The sequence below is a fragment of the Arachis stenosperma genome, chromosome 2 (assembly GCF_014773155.1).
Source record: "Arachis stenosperma cultivar V10309 chromosome 2, arast.V10309.gnm1.PFL2, whole genome shotgun sequence".
NCBI classification, from domain to species: Eukaryota; Viridiplantae; Streptophyta; class Magnoliopsida; order Fabales; family Fabaceae; genus Arachis; species Arachis stenosperma.
This window is the reverse complement of record NC_080378.1, coordinates 103,589,919-103,605,937: the sequence shown is the minus strand read 5'-3', so window position 1 is coordinate 103,605,937 and position 16,019 is coordinate 103,589,919. Positions and strand designations below refer to the sequence as shown.

The following is a 16,019-nucleotide window of genomic DNA, read 5'->3' as shown; positions in this document are numbered from 1 at the left end:
GTAGGATGAAATGGTGTTTAAAATGAACACTTGTTATAAAGGGGGGAGATGGTTGTGAGTGAATGAAGTATTGTTAAAAAGTAATTTTGTTTGTACTTTTTGCTTAGTGTGTGGGGCGCATGATAGAGAAGAGAAGCTTATTGTATGGGAAAATCTGAGTTTCTTATATAGCGTATGTCAAGTTCCTTTTTATTATATGAGGGACTTTAACGAGGTTATTCAGGTGGAAGAGAGGAAAGGAGCTACTACATTGATAGTGTCTGTAGCAAAGTTTAGATCATAGATTCAAGATATGGAGTTAGTGAATCTTGCTCTAACTGATCGTGTGTTCACATGGTTCAGGGGGTCAGTCTTGTAGTCGCATTGATAGGGTCCTGGTTAGTTTGGAGTAGTTGGAAGAGTTTCATGAAACAAGATTACGAAGAGGTCCAAAAGAATTATTAAACCAGTGTCCAATGATGGTGGATATCACAAGGTTGGGAGGGGGGCTAAGACTATTTCGAAGCTTGGATTCTTGGTTTACTCATGAGGGATTTTTGAGAATGGTGAAGGAGGAATGGAGGAATGGAGGAATTTAGGTGAAGTGCAATTTGTTGACAAGTTGAAGGCTTTAATAGGTCCACTGGGTAGATGACATAAGGAGAATTAGATCCGCTGGGTAGATGGCATAAGGATAATTTTGGTAACTTGGATATAAAGATTAAGAAGATTGAGGAGGAAATCAAGAGAGTAGCTGATATGGTTAGCAGAGGGATGGATGATGGAACCATGGAATCAAGAAGGGAGGCGCTGGTGAGCTCTTGCAAGAAATGGTATGTTAGAAAAGAGTTACACTGGAAGCAAATGTGACGATCTAGGCATGCAAAGGAGATGGATAAAAATACTCGATATTTTCACAATTTAGCCTCAGCTCAAAGGAGAAATAATCAGATTGATGCATTAATGATTCTTGGGAGATTAGTTAAGAATCAAGTTAGGATTAAGGTTTCTATCAGAGATTTCTATAAGGATCTATATCACCAAGAAAACTCGCCTAATATATGCTTCCATGATGGGCTGGTAAATCGGCTAAATAAGGAGGAGGATACATAGTTGGAGTTGATGCCACCTATTGAAGAAATAAATGAGGCATTTTGGGATTGTGAATCAACTAAGGCACCAGGCAGTGGTGGGTATAATATAAATTTCATTAAAAAGTGTTGGGAGGACATTGGAAGGGAGTTCACTGAAGCGGTGATGGGATTTTTCCAGACATCTATAGTACCTAGGGATTCGAATGTTATTTGGGTGGCTTTGGTGCCAAAGTTTGTTACACCAAAAGAGATAAAGGACCTTCGGCCGATTAGTATGGTGGGTTGCGTATATAAGGATATTTCAAAGGTGTTTGTTCGGAGGATGCGGAAGGTAATGCCAGGTTTAGTAGGAGAAACGCAGAGTACTTTTGTGCAGGGCATGGAAATACATGATGGGGGCGTTGATTGCATGTGAAACTGTGTAGTGGTTGAAGTCGAGGAAATAGAGCTCAGCGATAATTAAACTGGATTTTCAAAAGGCTTATGATAGAGTTATGTGGAGTTTTGTGGATATTGTGTTGCAGAAAATGGGGTTTGGCCATAGGTGGCGGGAGTGGATCAGAGAGTATATGCTCGTCGTCTATGTCAGTACTCATAAATGGGTCTCCCTTTAATCCCTTCAAAATGGAAAGGGTCTGCGACAAGGAGATCAATTTTCTCCTTTTCTATTTGTGCTAGTTGTGGATGTTCTCCATAGGATGATTGGGGCGGTAGTGAGGAATAGACGCATTTCCCCTCTGTTAGTTGGAAGGGATAACATTGAGTTGTCACATTTGCAGTTTACGGATGATATTATACTATTTTGTCCTACTGAAGAAGAGACTATCGAAAGTTACAAGCGACTGCTGCGTTACGTTGTTTTGAGATGATGTCAAGGCTGAGTATTAATTTTGATAAGTCCAGCTTGATTTCGGTGAATTGTGAGCAGGATTGGACATGGCAGATGTGTCATCTATTAGGGTGTAAAGAGGCATTATTACCAGTCAAATATCTTGGCATTTCTTTGGGAGCGAATATGAAGCTAGTCAAGACGTGAAAATCAGTTATTGATAAAGTAGAAGAAAAGCTAAGTTTGTGGAAGGCAAAGACTCTCAATAAAGCGGGTAAGCTGGTTCTCATTAAATCTGTTCTTAATAGCCTGCCTATCTACTATCTCACCTTGTACAAAATGCTAAAGGCAGTAACGGAAAAATTTGATTTCTTTACAGAGACGATTCTTCTGGAGTAAGGAGGACATGATGTTTCTAGTGAAATAAAAAATTGTTCAAGTCCCAAAAAAGGCAGGTAGACTAGGAGTTGGTGATGCGATGATTCAGAATACAACTCTCCTATTCAAGTGGTGGTGGAGGTTTTTGAAAGAGGATTGTCCACTTTGGAAGAAAATTGTGTGCTCCTATAATAACATGAAACCTTCCAGGATGATTTGTGGGCAACTTTTTACCTATAAGAGGTGGTCCGTAGAAGGATATTTGTTAGTTACAAATTAGAGAGCCATAAGTGAGATAGAAGATGATCAGTGGATTGGCTATGAAACTAGGAGATGGCAGGATAATATGATTTTGGATGGATAGCTGGTTACTGAGTAGTGTGCTAAAGGATATGTTTCCAAGACTTTTCTCGGTCTCAAATCTTAGAAGATCTGTTATAGGGGATTGTGGGTTCTGGGATTGGTTAGAGTGGATTTGAAGTTTTCAACGGTAGAGAGAATTATTTCAATGGGAGTTGAAAATAGTAAATCAGCTTCATGAGGTTCTACAATAAGTTAAACTAACAACTAAGAGAGAGGATATAGTGGTTTAGAAATTTGATAAAAAAAAAAAGGTATTTACTCAACTAACTCCTTTGTGCAGGTGTTGCAGGTAAAAGTACTACCGAAGGATATAACAATCTATAGCTTCACTAGTACTATTTGACGAGGATTCGTCCCACCAAGGGTTGAGTTATTTACTTGGTTTGTGTTAGTTGGTAGGGTGAATACAAAGAAAAGACTGTGTAGATTTGGTGTTATTGACCAGAATGGTCATATGTGTGTATTATGTAATAAATTTGTTGAAACGTCTTTTCACTTGTTCGTTGGGTGTGAGCTCACTTGGCAGGTATGATGTGTTTAGTTGTTTGCTCTTTGAAGGATGTGGGTTATTCTAGGTACACTAAAGCAACACTTCAAAAGTTGGACGGATATACCAGCAAGAAAGGTGGAGGAGAAAAGGTGGTTGATTGGTTTTTTTGCTGTCATTTGGAAAATTTGATTAGAAAGAAATGATAGAATCTTCAACAGTCACGGTTCAAGTGTGGTAGAAATTATTAACAGATATTTTACAAGCTTTAATGAGTGGTTTAGTGGTGAATCATTTGGTTGTTGATGACTTGATGGCATTGTTGGAGATAATTAGGAGTTATTTTCTCGTTACTTTTGGAGTTGTAAGTTATTGTTTCTTTTTCTTTGCTCCATCTCATTATATTGAGCTCCTTTTACTTTAAAAAAAAATATTCGAAACTTATTCCTAAAGAACATTCACGTTTATAATCCAAGCCATTTAAGTAAACAATTTTTATTTCGGTTATAGTTATTATTCCTCTAATTCATTAAACTTTTAAGATTTTGGTTAGTAGGTGCAATTTGCTCAAATTTCATTATAGTTATTATCTAAATTTAAAGTATTTTTTGTCTTAAATTTGTCTCAAAAGTATTTAAAATTATAAATTCAATTTTTAATAATTTTATTTTATATTTAATTAAATTGATTCAAATATAGTTCGATTCTGGTCAAATCATTAAATCATTGAACCAGTCATTTGACCGGTTCGATTCTCGTAACTTTTTTTTGGAGTATTTACCCATTTTGTTCCTCAAAGAATTTTGGATCAGATACTTTAGTCTCCAACTAAAATTAATTATTCGATTGGTCCTTAACAATTAACTTCATCAGTCACTTAGGTCCTTTACTCTGTCAAATCTAACGGAGGACAAAATAGCCCCTAACAACTCTAACAGGGGACAAAATAGTCCCTGACCCTCTCTGTTCGAAAATGACACTGTTCTTTCCCAATTTCTATCATATCTCGCATAACCTTAACAGTCTAACACTGTAACTTCAAGCTACACAATGCACACTCTGTAACTTCAATGTTCACAAGAAAAAAGATCCTCAACTTGTTCTCAACAAATTCATACTCAGGAAACTAATGACTATGTCGCTCAAGTACTTGTCGTCTTTGATAGGTCCCATGAATCTAGACAGCAAGTCTGATTTGTTAAAACCCATCATCGTCGTCGCCATATCCCTCCTCCTTTGCCCTATCATCTCCATGATCACATTGTCAACCACTCCGATCACTTCCTTCAGCTTCTTCTCCGAACCAATATTCAGTAATCGTTTCAGTTTCCATATGAGCGGTAACGACGACATTTTTTGTTGTACTGATAGCTTGGATGCGAGGTCGAAGTTGTCTGCCAGCTTGGACTCCGAGAAAGAAGGAATGAAATACTCGGGGTCCATTCCAAATGAGAATTTGCATATGATGTCGAAGGAGAATCTTCTGATGATGTCCTAATGTCCAACAATCTATATTGCTTGTCGGAGAGTAGAGAAAGGTGTGCTCTTGGAGTTGTTATGAAACTTGGTCTTGAGGATGTGGTGGACGTTGTCGGGGGTTGGAGGTGGATGCTTCTGGTGGGTCAAGTGTGGAGGAGGTGGGTGTATCAGTCACAGAGATTTAGAAAGTGTGTGGTTCATGACATGTTGAGGTAGGTGCGACACACGTGACAGTTACACGCTTGATTTTGGAGTTGAAGAGGAGGAAGAAAAACATGGAAAAGGAGAATGTGAAAGGTGAAGAAGGAGAATATGAATGTTAGAAATATGTGAGATATGATAAAAATTTGGAAAGAACGGTGTCGTTTTCGAACAAATGGGGTCAGTGATCATTTTGTCCTCTATTAGAATTGTCAGGGACCATTTTGTCTTCCGTTAGAGTTGACGGAATAATGGACCTAAGTGACTGACATAATTAATTGTTAGAGACCAATCGAATAATTAATTTTAGTTGGAAATTAACGTGTTTAATTCGAAACTTTTTGAAGACTAAAATAGAGAAATACTTTTTTTTGTTTTGTTTTGTTTTGGTCAAGGGTTCTCGCAATCTTGGTATGAAGTCAAGTCTCATTCCCGTAGAGTACTTTTCGTGTTGCCCAATCCATAAATAAGCCCAAACAAAATTAGACTTGGAGACAAAGCAAGTGCCTTCTTCACTGCTCTCACTTGCTTCCCCTTCCACTCCGAAGCTCGCGTTCTCCTTCAAACGGTGCGTTTTGTTTTCCCTGTACAATTCCTCTTTCCATTCATTATTTACTTCTCACCTTCGTTGCGTTCCACATTCTTCGGTACTTTCAGCCATTTGTTAGTTGAATCTGAGCAAATGATCGCATTTTTTTTATCGACGAATTAAAATCTTGATCCTAGTTGTTTAAGAACTAATATTTAATTATCCATTTTGATCCTCTAGGTTAACGTAGCTTTCCCTATTTTACATAGATTGCTGCATTTTCAGTAGTCAAGATTGGTTTTGGGTTTAGGTTTAGGGAATTTTTTCCCCCTCACTATCTTCAAAGCAATGGCATGGCTCGTACAGTTAGTGTTGCTTTCAAGCAGGGTATTTTTTTTTCTCAATTGTCATGCGAGATATTGGAAGTTGTTGCTTAGAGCCCCTAAGTTCAAAATCTATCAGATGGGAAATATGCGATGAAATTTGATTTTAGAATAGCATATATTAGAATAGAATAAAACTAGCTGAGTTCTTCCAAACTTGTGGAGTTTGGTGGTTTATTCTAGAATCTTAGCATGAGAAGTTTGTTTCCTTCTTTGGTAGGAACTTATTTAGTCAGCAACAAATGAACTCTACTGAATCCTTATTCTTTACTCACACTGAATACCTAAGCTAAGCCCAAGAAGTGTTAAGGTCAGTTACATTGGTTTGTATCTCTGATTGTGACAAGTTCCAGTTAGTTTTCTCTATGTGATGAGTTGGACTCTGCTTTTGTACTGGTTCACGCGGAAATGGTGCTTTGATATTTCTTGTATTTTGATCAACACCCATTAGTTCGCAATTGAGAACGCTTGGTGCTGGCTTAAGCAGGGATTTGGTAAATCTGATTGAAGTTAGATTGTGATCTGCTGCTTTGATTTTGCTATCATGTGCCATAAAATCTTTCCAATGATATGGCTGATAGGACTCGTATATTAGTTCACAACTGTATTTTAGTTAAATTTGTTGAGGTCATTGAATTCAATTATTATGGATGAGATATCAACTCAACAAGCCATTCATGCTTGTCCTTGGAAGTTTTAATCCTAGGCTTTTACTTTGTTTAGACAATCAATTTCTATAGCCTTTCATGATGGTTCTTCCATTTGGTTTTGGGAGGTTGTTTGAGTGAGAAATTGCACTATCACCAGATTTCTATGCTCTTAAACTGTTTGAAAGCGTCTCATTTATTTGGTGATTCCTTCTACGGAGAGGACATGTTTACAAATATGGTGATAGGAGCAGACTCACAAGGAAAGATCTATACAAGGAAGGGCAGGGTAAGGCTGTCAAGATAAATCAGCTGAGTTAGTTAGCTATATATTTATATAAAGATAGTTAGGGAGAATGGAAATGGCAGGAAGTTAGTTTCTGGTTGAGGGAAGCTTGAACGACTGTTCTAACATAGATCACACTGCTCTTGGGTAGAGTTCTTCACTAAAATACATACCGATACTCTAAAATTTCAAGATTTCAGGGTTCTCTCTTAATGTCAATGGAACACTTGTCTGTAGTAATGTTGATTGGATAAAAATACCCCTTGTAATTTTTTGCTCTTTCAAAAACCTTGATATTTTATTAATGCTTCATGATAATAGAAATCGGTATTCAGTTCATTGTCACTGCACTCATGTTTTGCATATGGTTTGCTATCTTTGTGTAGTCTTTGCTTTTAGCAGATCTTGAAGGTTTGCATAGAGAAAAGTATCAAAAGCTTAGATCTTTTGATTTTTTATTTTTCTGTTACTAAGAAATACATTGTTGATTCCTCTCTTCTTTAGTGTTTCCTTTAAACTAGAAGTCAGGGAATCAATATGTCGCGAAGATATGATAGCCGTACAACAATCTTCTCCCCTGAAGGACGTCTTTATCAAGTGGAGTATGCAATGGAGGCTATTGGAAATGCTGGTTCTGCCATAGGGATCTTATCAAAAGATGGTGTCGTGTTGGTTGGCGAAAAGAAGGTAACATCCAAACTGCTGCAAACCTCTTCATCCACTGAGAAAATGTACAAGATTGATGATCATGTTGCATGTGCTGTTGCCGGGATAATGTCGGATGCGAACATCCTCATCAATACAGCTAGGGTCCAAGCACAACGCTACACATATGCCTACCAAGAGCCCATGCCTGTTGAACAGTTGGTTCAGTCTCTTTGTGATACTAAGCAAGGATACACCCAATTCGGTGGTCTTCGACCATTTGGGGTCTCATTCCTGTTTGCAGGTTGGGACAAAAACTTTGGCTTCCAACTCTACATGAGTGATCCTAGTGGAAACTATGGCGGTTGGAAAGCAGGAGCTATTGGTGCAAACAACCAGGCGGCTCAGTCAATACTGAAACAGGACTACAAGGATGGCATTACGAGAGAAGAAGCTGTGCAACTTGCATTGAAGGTATTAAGCAAGACTATGGACAGCACAAGCTTGACCTCAGAGAAGATTGAATTAGCAGAGGTTTTCCTCTCACCTTCTGGAAAGGTCAAGTATGAAGTTTGCTCCCCTGAGGCATTGAATAAACTATTGGTGAAGTTTGGGGTGACTCAACCAGCAACAGACACTGCCTAGTTTGCTCTGCTCTTCCATTTCTGATGCAGGTTTAATTAATGACAATGCTTTTATTTTTGTAATGCAAGTGACATTGTATTTGCTACACCTATAGTTGATTTTCAACACAGATTGATGATATTTGCTTTCTTGTTGTTGACCTATGATGATTTGTTGAACTTTCAATTATGTTTTATTGTGTTGTATGACTTTAGTGTGTCAATTTGTGAAATTAAATTTGTTTTGGTATTTTAGTGCATATTACTGGTTGAAAATAAGATAGAACCTTTTTAGTACACGGATTATGACTAGGATAGATTGGTTTCTTAACTAGTTTAAAAACCAAAAAACCAACCAAACCAATCCAATTGAATTCTGTACGATTGGATTCCTACCAAAACCAAACTAAAGTGCACCACGGACACCAGTAGTACCATGCAGATGAACCACAATAAACTGAAAGGTCAGTGAATAATTAGTCTTAATCATATTGTTTGCATTTTTCAATTTCTTAGCAGTCAATTTGGGAATTTCATAACCTTAGGTTTGCTATTTGGCATTCACTCTAAGGTTATGTATCTGTCTAAGATACCAAGAGTCAGCTAGTGGTCACTGAATTAAGTTGTCACTTGTCAGTGTCCTTATGGATTGTTTCAGTCAAACAGAACAAATAATCAAAAGCTTAGTAATTCAATTACTATTTTTCCTTGGCCACTTGCATATTTTTGATGTCACTACTGGTTAAAACATGCTTTGCTTTTCCATGAAGCAAACAAGGTAATGTCATATTGTCATGCATTATTCCAAGGAAAAAAACTTAGTATACAACACAAAAACAGAAACAAAGACAAAATATAAAAAGTCACTAGCACATGTGTGATATTTTGAGGATTAGGAGAGGCAATATGCTTTACACTTATACTCCCCTCAAAACCTTTAGAGAGAGGAAAAAAAAAGTAAAAAGTAAAACTCTAATGACCATATTACCATTGCATATTCCAAATTTCTATAATCAGTTTTTGGTCATTGATGGAAAATATAGGCATAGAGAAGCTCATTCCAAGTGTCAGAAACTCCTGGAAGGCACCAATGTATGCAATCTGCATAAGTTTTTGGGTTAGAAATCTGTTCTTCTGTTAGAGGCTCCCATTGCTTCCTATAGATAGATGGGTGACCTTCTTTTCTGTACTCTGAGAGCTGTGTGATGTTAAGCATCTGAACATTCAAACCTCTTGATTTCAAATCTTGAAGTACATTTTCCACCACCCTCATCATTGATGGAAAAGTACCATTCCCCCAGTAATCCTCTTGTGTAATCAAATCTGTTTCTTTGTAGCAGTTTTCACCCTTCACTCCTCCCCATTCATGAGCCCTGCAATTTGCTTAACTTGTATTACAAATATAGCAAACAGAGGTTTTGGCATAGACACAAGTTTAATATGAAATTTTATAGAGCACATTCGGTATTAAAGTATGTCCTAAGCATATTAAACTTGTATCTACACAGTTTCTTAATTGATTGTGAGTACAAATATAGGCAGCATTTTTGGAACAACTAAAGGTGCGATTGGTTTGCATTTTTATTTTCTATTTTCGTGTTTAATATTTTCTGTTTCTTGGATTTTATGGAAAAAAAATGAAAACAATAAAATCTTGTTTTCTGTTTTCACTTTTTGTTTTTACTTTTTCCTTCACAAAATTCAGAAAACAAAAAATATTAAAAATAAAAACAGAAAATGAAAATGAAAACGCAAACCAAACACACCCTAAGAATTTCTAAAATCATAAACATCTCATATGGAAACTCATCATTAAACTTAACATCATAACAAATAATTTTAATTTTTTATCATAGTTTTAGATGGGTTCTGTCTCCCAAAAAGGCATAGTGCATAAAAAGGGAGGAGTTAATCTGAAAATAAATACCCATAGATAAATATGCAAATATCATAATTATATTATTCTTTTAAGGTTGGTGAGAAGTCAGATTGTAATTAAACCTTTGGTGAGTGGGTGACATGCTAACAAAAAACAACTGTGTCTTGCTACGATTAACATGGACCTCCAACCAATCTGACCAAGTCCTCAATGCCATTTCATAGACTCTCACCATTTCAACCCTTTTGTACACTGCATCTGGATCTTCAAATGATCCCCACCTACTCATTTCACATATTGTAATCATATAAAGAAAAAAGAAGAGGAAACAGCTATGTTATTTGTATTTCAGGATTTTCACATATAAAATAAGGTAGAAATTTATATGCAGTTGTTTTCTTGTGAAATTGATTGTTAAAAATCATTAGATAATTTTATATATTTGACTAAATTGTTATCTAATAAATTTTAGCTGTTAACTTTTTACATGAAAGAGATATATATTAGTTTCCACCAAAAAATAAACACTTCTATAATCAGACATTGTAAGGGTGACTAGAAATTAAATTAGTATTTGTACTTTGGTTCCTTTCCTTAAGTTTAAAATATTTTGATTGACCATTATGCTAACAATATAACTTTTTGGAAAAGTAGTTCTATCAATGGAGTAATAGTATCATACTTCACAAAGATCTATAACTACAAAATTCAATATTTTACTCTACTTTTTCTTGCTTACCTTCTAATATTGTGTGTCTGATATTTATATGGAGCATGAAAAAAGCATTTACTCTATAACATACATTTTTAGGGGATGAAGTTGCATATGAAGAAAAAATTCACTTTTTATTTTTGATATTGGGGAGAAGATAGTGTTCTGCAACATTATTAGAATATGGTGTGTTTAACTAAGATGTGGACGACATAAATCAAACAATCAGATTTGTTATTTAAAACACAAATCTGACCCAGATTTGTATACCTCCATCAAATCGGATCTTCATATTTTATTTTTTTTCTCTCTTTTTAACAAATCTAACCGTCCGATTTATTCTATAACAATTTAAAAAAAAATAACTTCATACTAAAGAAAAACACTAACCCTTTCACTAATTATATATTACACACCAATTTCCTCCGTATCGAAAAAAATAACCAAAAAAATTATGGGCTAATCGAACATAACCTAAAATTCAAGTATAATGAACTTATTTTAGACAATAATCTACTCATTTTAAGAAAGTTCATGGATCTATACTTTGCTTGTTGTTAAATTTTTAAAATAGATAACCAACTTGAGTTTGTTTAGTAGTAAGTTCACTAATCTACTTAAGTCTTGGAGGTTTGAATCAGCTTAGATCTACAACTGATTAATCTTTAATCTGGCGGATTAAAAAATATCGTGAGAAACAAAAAAAAAAAAAAAAAAACAAGAAAAATTTTAAAGATGTCACAAATCCAGGAATAAACTACAGTTACACCCTACATTATATTTATACCCCCAATGTTTATACATACACAATTAAATACATAGGTCATTTGATAATTAATAGTATAATAAGAATAATAATATCTATACAACTACTTAGTACTTACTATGTTTAGAAAACATTTCGAAAACACAATCATTATTATACAAATGGTAGTTGGAAATTAACATTGGAGTAGTTGTAGATGATCACATAACATAGGCAATAAAGCAGTGAATTAAATTAGTTGATGAAATTAAGAAAGTGATGGTTAGGTAAAAGATGTGTGTATACTCACAGAACATTCATTGCACGCCTTCTCCACCAAAGGAAAGTGTTGAAGACCAGAATGTCTGCATCAGTCCAATGCCTAGCATGCTTCTCAATGCTCTTGACCCTCACAATTCTATTTGCTACTCTATGGTTTATTGGATCATCTGAGTTTGATTCTACTAGTAGTGGGGCCCAATAGAACTCTATGCTTGCATTGTATTCCTTTCATTTCAATTTTGTCAAAATTAACATCCATAAACTGTTATTAGTCACATAATAATAAGTTGTTTTCTTTTGCAATTGTCAAATGTTGGCTAATTAATAATCAAACCCATGTGTCTAATCACAACTTGTTTATCTGCTCATGTTTTGAAACATGAGAAAATTAAAGAATTAGTTTAATAGTGTAACGGGTTTTTTTAAAGATAAATTACAATGACTTTGCTCTTCTATATTTACTTATTTAGTGAAATTTATTGTGATTTTTTTTATGAATTTGATTTTAGTGCATTATCAGTACAGTATAAAATAATTGTATATGTGTGTTGAATTATGTAATATTCTATTAACAAAAATAACTATATTTTATATTAACTGTGTGGTCATCCAAAAAGACAGATGTAACTGGACGACTGCGTAAAATATTCTATACTACCAGGACATAAAAATTAAACTCTTTTTTATTTATTCATCGGTTGATATTAATTTCCTTTAATTTTAGGAGAGGACAATATTATATTTATAAGTGTTTAATATTATATTTCACAAAACATAAAACTATATATCTAAATTTTAAATTTGATCAATGTATAATTTTAGAAATGAAGAAAAATTAATTTGGATTTCAAGAATATCAAGTCCATATAGTCATTATACTTGCCATAAAATAGATATCATAAATTAAAATTCTTTTAATCATATAATCATATTAGCTATAAAAATATTTTTTGCGTAGTATTTTTTATTAGTTTTAATTATCTTGTTCGGTCCTATAGTTTTATTAAATTTTCAATTAGGTTTTTAAACCTTTTTTTAATTGGGTCTCTATACCGTATCAGATTTGATAACTAAGTCCCTGCCCTGACAAAAACGTTGAAATTAACGAAATATTCTATTAAACTATATAGAATATTCAGTCAAGTATTAGACATATTCATTTTTTTAATGAAATATTTCAATAATTTCAACGTTTTTGTCATCACAAGAACTTAATTACAAAATTTAATATAATATAGGGACTCAATCGAAAAAAAATATAAGAATCTAATTAAAAATTTAGTAAAATTATAAGAATCGACAGAATAATTAAACCTTTTTATTATTGTTTATTGTTCCATGTTCATGCGATGATAGAAGCAACTATATATAGCTCTATTCTTCTACTACTTATAATGCCTAAGATTACTTACTATGGCCTTAAAAATACTTAGTGAGCCATTGGCAATGGTGCGCATGGATTTAAGAGATGGGAGCACCGAAGACTCAACAAGGCAAACCATTGAAATCCATTGGCCTCTATTGAGTGAATCCCCCACAAACACAAGCCTCTTGTTCCTTAGCTTTTCAAGCATTGCTATGGCATTGAACCTATAATTATTATATAACACAAAAAGATGGACCACATTCATCAAAGCTAAAAAATATAGTATAAATTCACTAAATTAATAAATTTTAAAAAAATTAATATATGGTAAAGTATATTTTTTATTCTTAAAGTTTGTCAAAAATTTTAAAAATATTCATAAATTTTATTTTGTTTTAATTTTATTCTAAGAGTTTTTTATTTACATCAAATATATTTCTCACAGCTAAATTTTTAAAAAATTTAGGACTAATCCAGCAATAATACATGACAAATATGTTTGATTTGCCTGTATTGAAGGATGTTTATGTGAACATTGTTATTGAATTGGTTCTAAATTTTTTGAAAAATAGTCGCAAAAAATATATTAGATGCAAATAAAAAAATTTTAAAATAAAATATAAATGTATTTTTAAAAATTTTTTAACAAATTTTAAAAACAAAAAATTATGTTTTACCCATTAATGTATCAATAGTTGTCTAGAGAAGTTTGAATGCTTTAAACAGTGTAAGAAAAACTAATTTAATTAGTGACAATAATATTATATTATCACCATTTTTTAAGTTAATTTTTTGTAACAACTATATTATTATTATTATTATTATTATTATTATTATTATTATTATTATTATTATTATTATAATGATAAGTTATAGATTTTTTTAACCATAAGAAAGGTTTTTACCGATAATTGATAATTGTCAATAAAACTTTAGCTTTTAACGACAAAATAAAAAACGATTAATAATATCTAATTATTGATAAATCTATTTACGGCAAGTATAGCCGCCAAAGCCAAAATACATTACCACTGAATTAAAATTAGTTGTCTCTGAGCAATAGTCTTGTCAAAATATAGGTCTATACTCTATAGTACTAATATCTGAACAAAAATTTGTCTCTTAACACAAACCAATTGTATATCTAGATATGTATTGATGATTTTTCAATGTACTAAATTAGTCAAACTAACCTGAAAATTGAAAGAATAGATATGATGTAGTTACATAAAATTATAATTTTCCAAAATTAAAAGAAAAAATGTGATAATAATAAGCTAATACTTAATTAAGGGGATGGAAATTAATTAATTAAAGACCTTGGTATGTGACATTGGTGTGGCTGCCACCTCCAATTCTGGTAGCTAAGGTCCTTCCTTCCAAACTTCTCACAAGCCAATTGATCTGACATGTATGTGCATTGCTTCTCTTTGTATAATGGATGAGTTATGTTGTCAAAAACCCACTTACCATTAAACATGTTGCATTTTGATTCTTCAATAATTGATGACATACTATTACTACTACTCTCTTCAAACCATTCTCCTCCTTCTTGTGTTAGATAAACGCCAGTCACAACTACAATTGTTGTTAGTACTAAAACAAGTGATTGAAATGTGCTTCTTATTCCTCCATTTGTAGTACTAGTGTTTCCTAACACTATTTCTTGTGATGCCTTATTTGCCATTTATTACAATAATTGCTTGCACCTTTCTTTGTTTTTTTCAAGATGCAAGGTGCAATATAATGATTCAATTGTTCTACTTCTAATTCTCCCTCAATTTAATTTTGAAGCTTTCTTGATGATGGAAAGTGAGGTAGAAGATTATTGTCATCCATAGCCAAACATGTCCCACTGAAAATGGTAGGTGGAGAACAATGATGCATTTAGAAGTTTAGTGTACTTGATATTTCTTAATTCATAGTGTTTTACAATAAGAATCAGATAATAATGTACTATATTCAACATTGACTTTTAGGTTAACTAATTAAAATTTAGCTCCAATTTATATAGATTAAAAATTAATGTTAGATATATAATTATTGTTTGCTTTCTACTTAAAATTTAAATTTATAGAATAAATAATTTTATGACATAATATTAAACTATTTAGAATACCCATATTATATTAAGAGAAGAAAAAAAATTTCAGGTTGCCCTCAATACGTTTAGAAAGATATTTTATGCTTCATCTACTAAACTTTACTATATACCTTACCTTATTTTATGTGGTTTGATATGATGGCAATTATTTGAAGCACTATTTTTTAAAAATATTCTATAGTAATTATGCTGTTTGGAACTTTGATTTGATATGATATGATATGTGGAGGGAAGGACCAATTAAATGATATATATTAAGGTTATATATGTTGTTGACGTTTTCACAACCAATGACATTGCTTGAAGAATGGTCGAAGCCCTTATTGTCCTCTCCACTATCTTAAGTCCTTTTCTACCTCAAAACACAAATGAGGAAGAGATAAGAGAAACCAACAAAGTAGTGTCACTTTCTTAATTCCCTCATGTGTATGTATGCATGCTTCATATATCAAATCTTCTTTTTTAGTGGGTTAACAAACTAAGGTAACCACATACTAGGTAGATTTATTTGCAACTTTTAAGAGTGTTTCTGGTAAGAGTTACATTTGCAATTTACTCTTTTAGTATACTAGTATATTTTTGGGTTATGTGTTTGGTTGTTGAGGATAAATATATAATAAAAAGAAAAATAATTAACGAATTTAGTTAATATGCACGATATAATAGTATACAATTATGTTAAGCGTGCTATTATTCAATTATATTTAAGAATCTGAACAGACTTTAAGTAGTAGAAAATACAATACATGCAATAATTGTAATAATACATAATTAGATTATAATATAAAAATTTTATTTTGGAAATATATTCAAATTAACCAAAGCATACAGTACATGCATATGTACCAATAATGTACCAATTAGCTGAAATACATAATTAAATCACATAAGCTAATTTATCATGATACTACCTTTTTTTTTAATTTAAGCTGATAAAAAATATATATATAAATGATTATATTTTTAACATATTTTTTAAACAAAAGTTTCTTTTAAATTGGGTTAAAT

At 32.8% G+C, this 16,019-nt stretch overlaps 2 protein-coding genes across 2 annotated transcripts; one reads left to right on the top strand and one right to left on the bottom strand.

Annotated features, from left to right (window-relative positions):
- Window positions 1-5,269: 5,269 nt before the first annotated feature.
- On the top strand, window positions 5,270-8,183 carry LOC130961118 (proteasome subunit alpha type-4-like). Its single transcript, XM_057886800.1, has 2 exons — window positions 5,270-5,378; window positions 7,160-8,183. The coding sequence occupies exon 2, from the start codon at window positions 7,193-7,195 to the stop codon at window positions 7,943-7,945; it is 753 nt and encodes a 250-aa protein (XP_057742783.1). The 5' UTR covers window positions 5,270-5,378; window positions 7,160-7,192; the 3' UTR covers window positions 7,946-8,183.
- Window positions 8,184-8,640: 457 nt separating this feature from the next.
- LOC130961117 (protein trichome birefringence-like 34) lies at window positions 8,641-14,650 on the bottom strand. The gene is made up of 5 exons (XM_057886798.1): window positions 14,227-14,650; window positions 12,954-13,131; window positions 11,570-11,766; window positions 9,925-10,083; window positions 8,641-9,296 (listed from the first exon to the last, which is right to left on the bottom strand). The coding sequence occupies exons 1-5, from the start codon at window positions 14,592-14,594 to the stop codon at window positions 8,948-8,950; spliced, it is 1,251 nt and encodes a 416-aa protein (XP_057742781.1). The 5' UTR covers window positions 14,595-14,650; the 3' UTR covers window positions 8,641-8,947.
- Window positions 14,651-16,019: the final 1,369 nt, after the last annotated feature.

Bases quoted from the DNA above. Each gene is read 5' to 3' on its own strand.
- LOC130961118 (XM_057886800.1), top strand. From the start codon at position 7,193: ATGTCGCGAAGATATGATAGCCGTACAACAATCTTCTCCCCTGAAGGA.
- LOC130961117 (XM_057886798.1), bottom strand. From the start codon at position 14,594: ATGGCAAATAAGGCATCACAAGAAATAGTGTTAGGAAACACTAGTACT. The intron at 11,767-12,953 runs GTAAGTAATCTT...TTGAAATGAAAG, and splicing joins TAAGTATTTTTAAGGCCATA to GAATACAATGCAAGCATAGA. The intron at 10,084-11,569 runs GTGAGTATACAC...TGAAATGAGTAG, and splicing joins AGGCGTGCAATGAATGTTCT to GTGGGGATCATTTGAAGATC.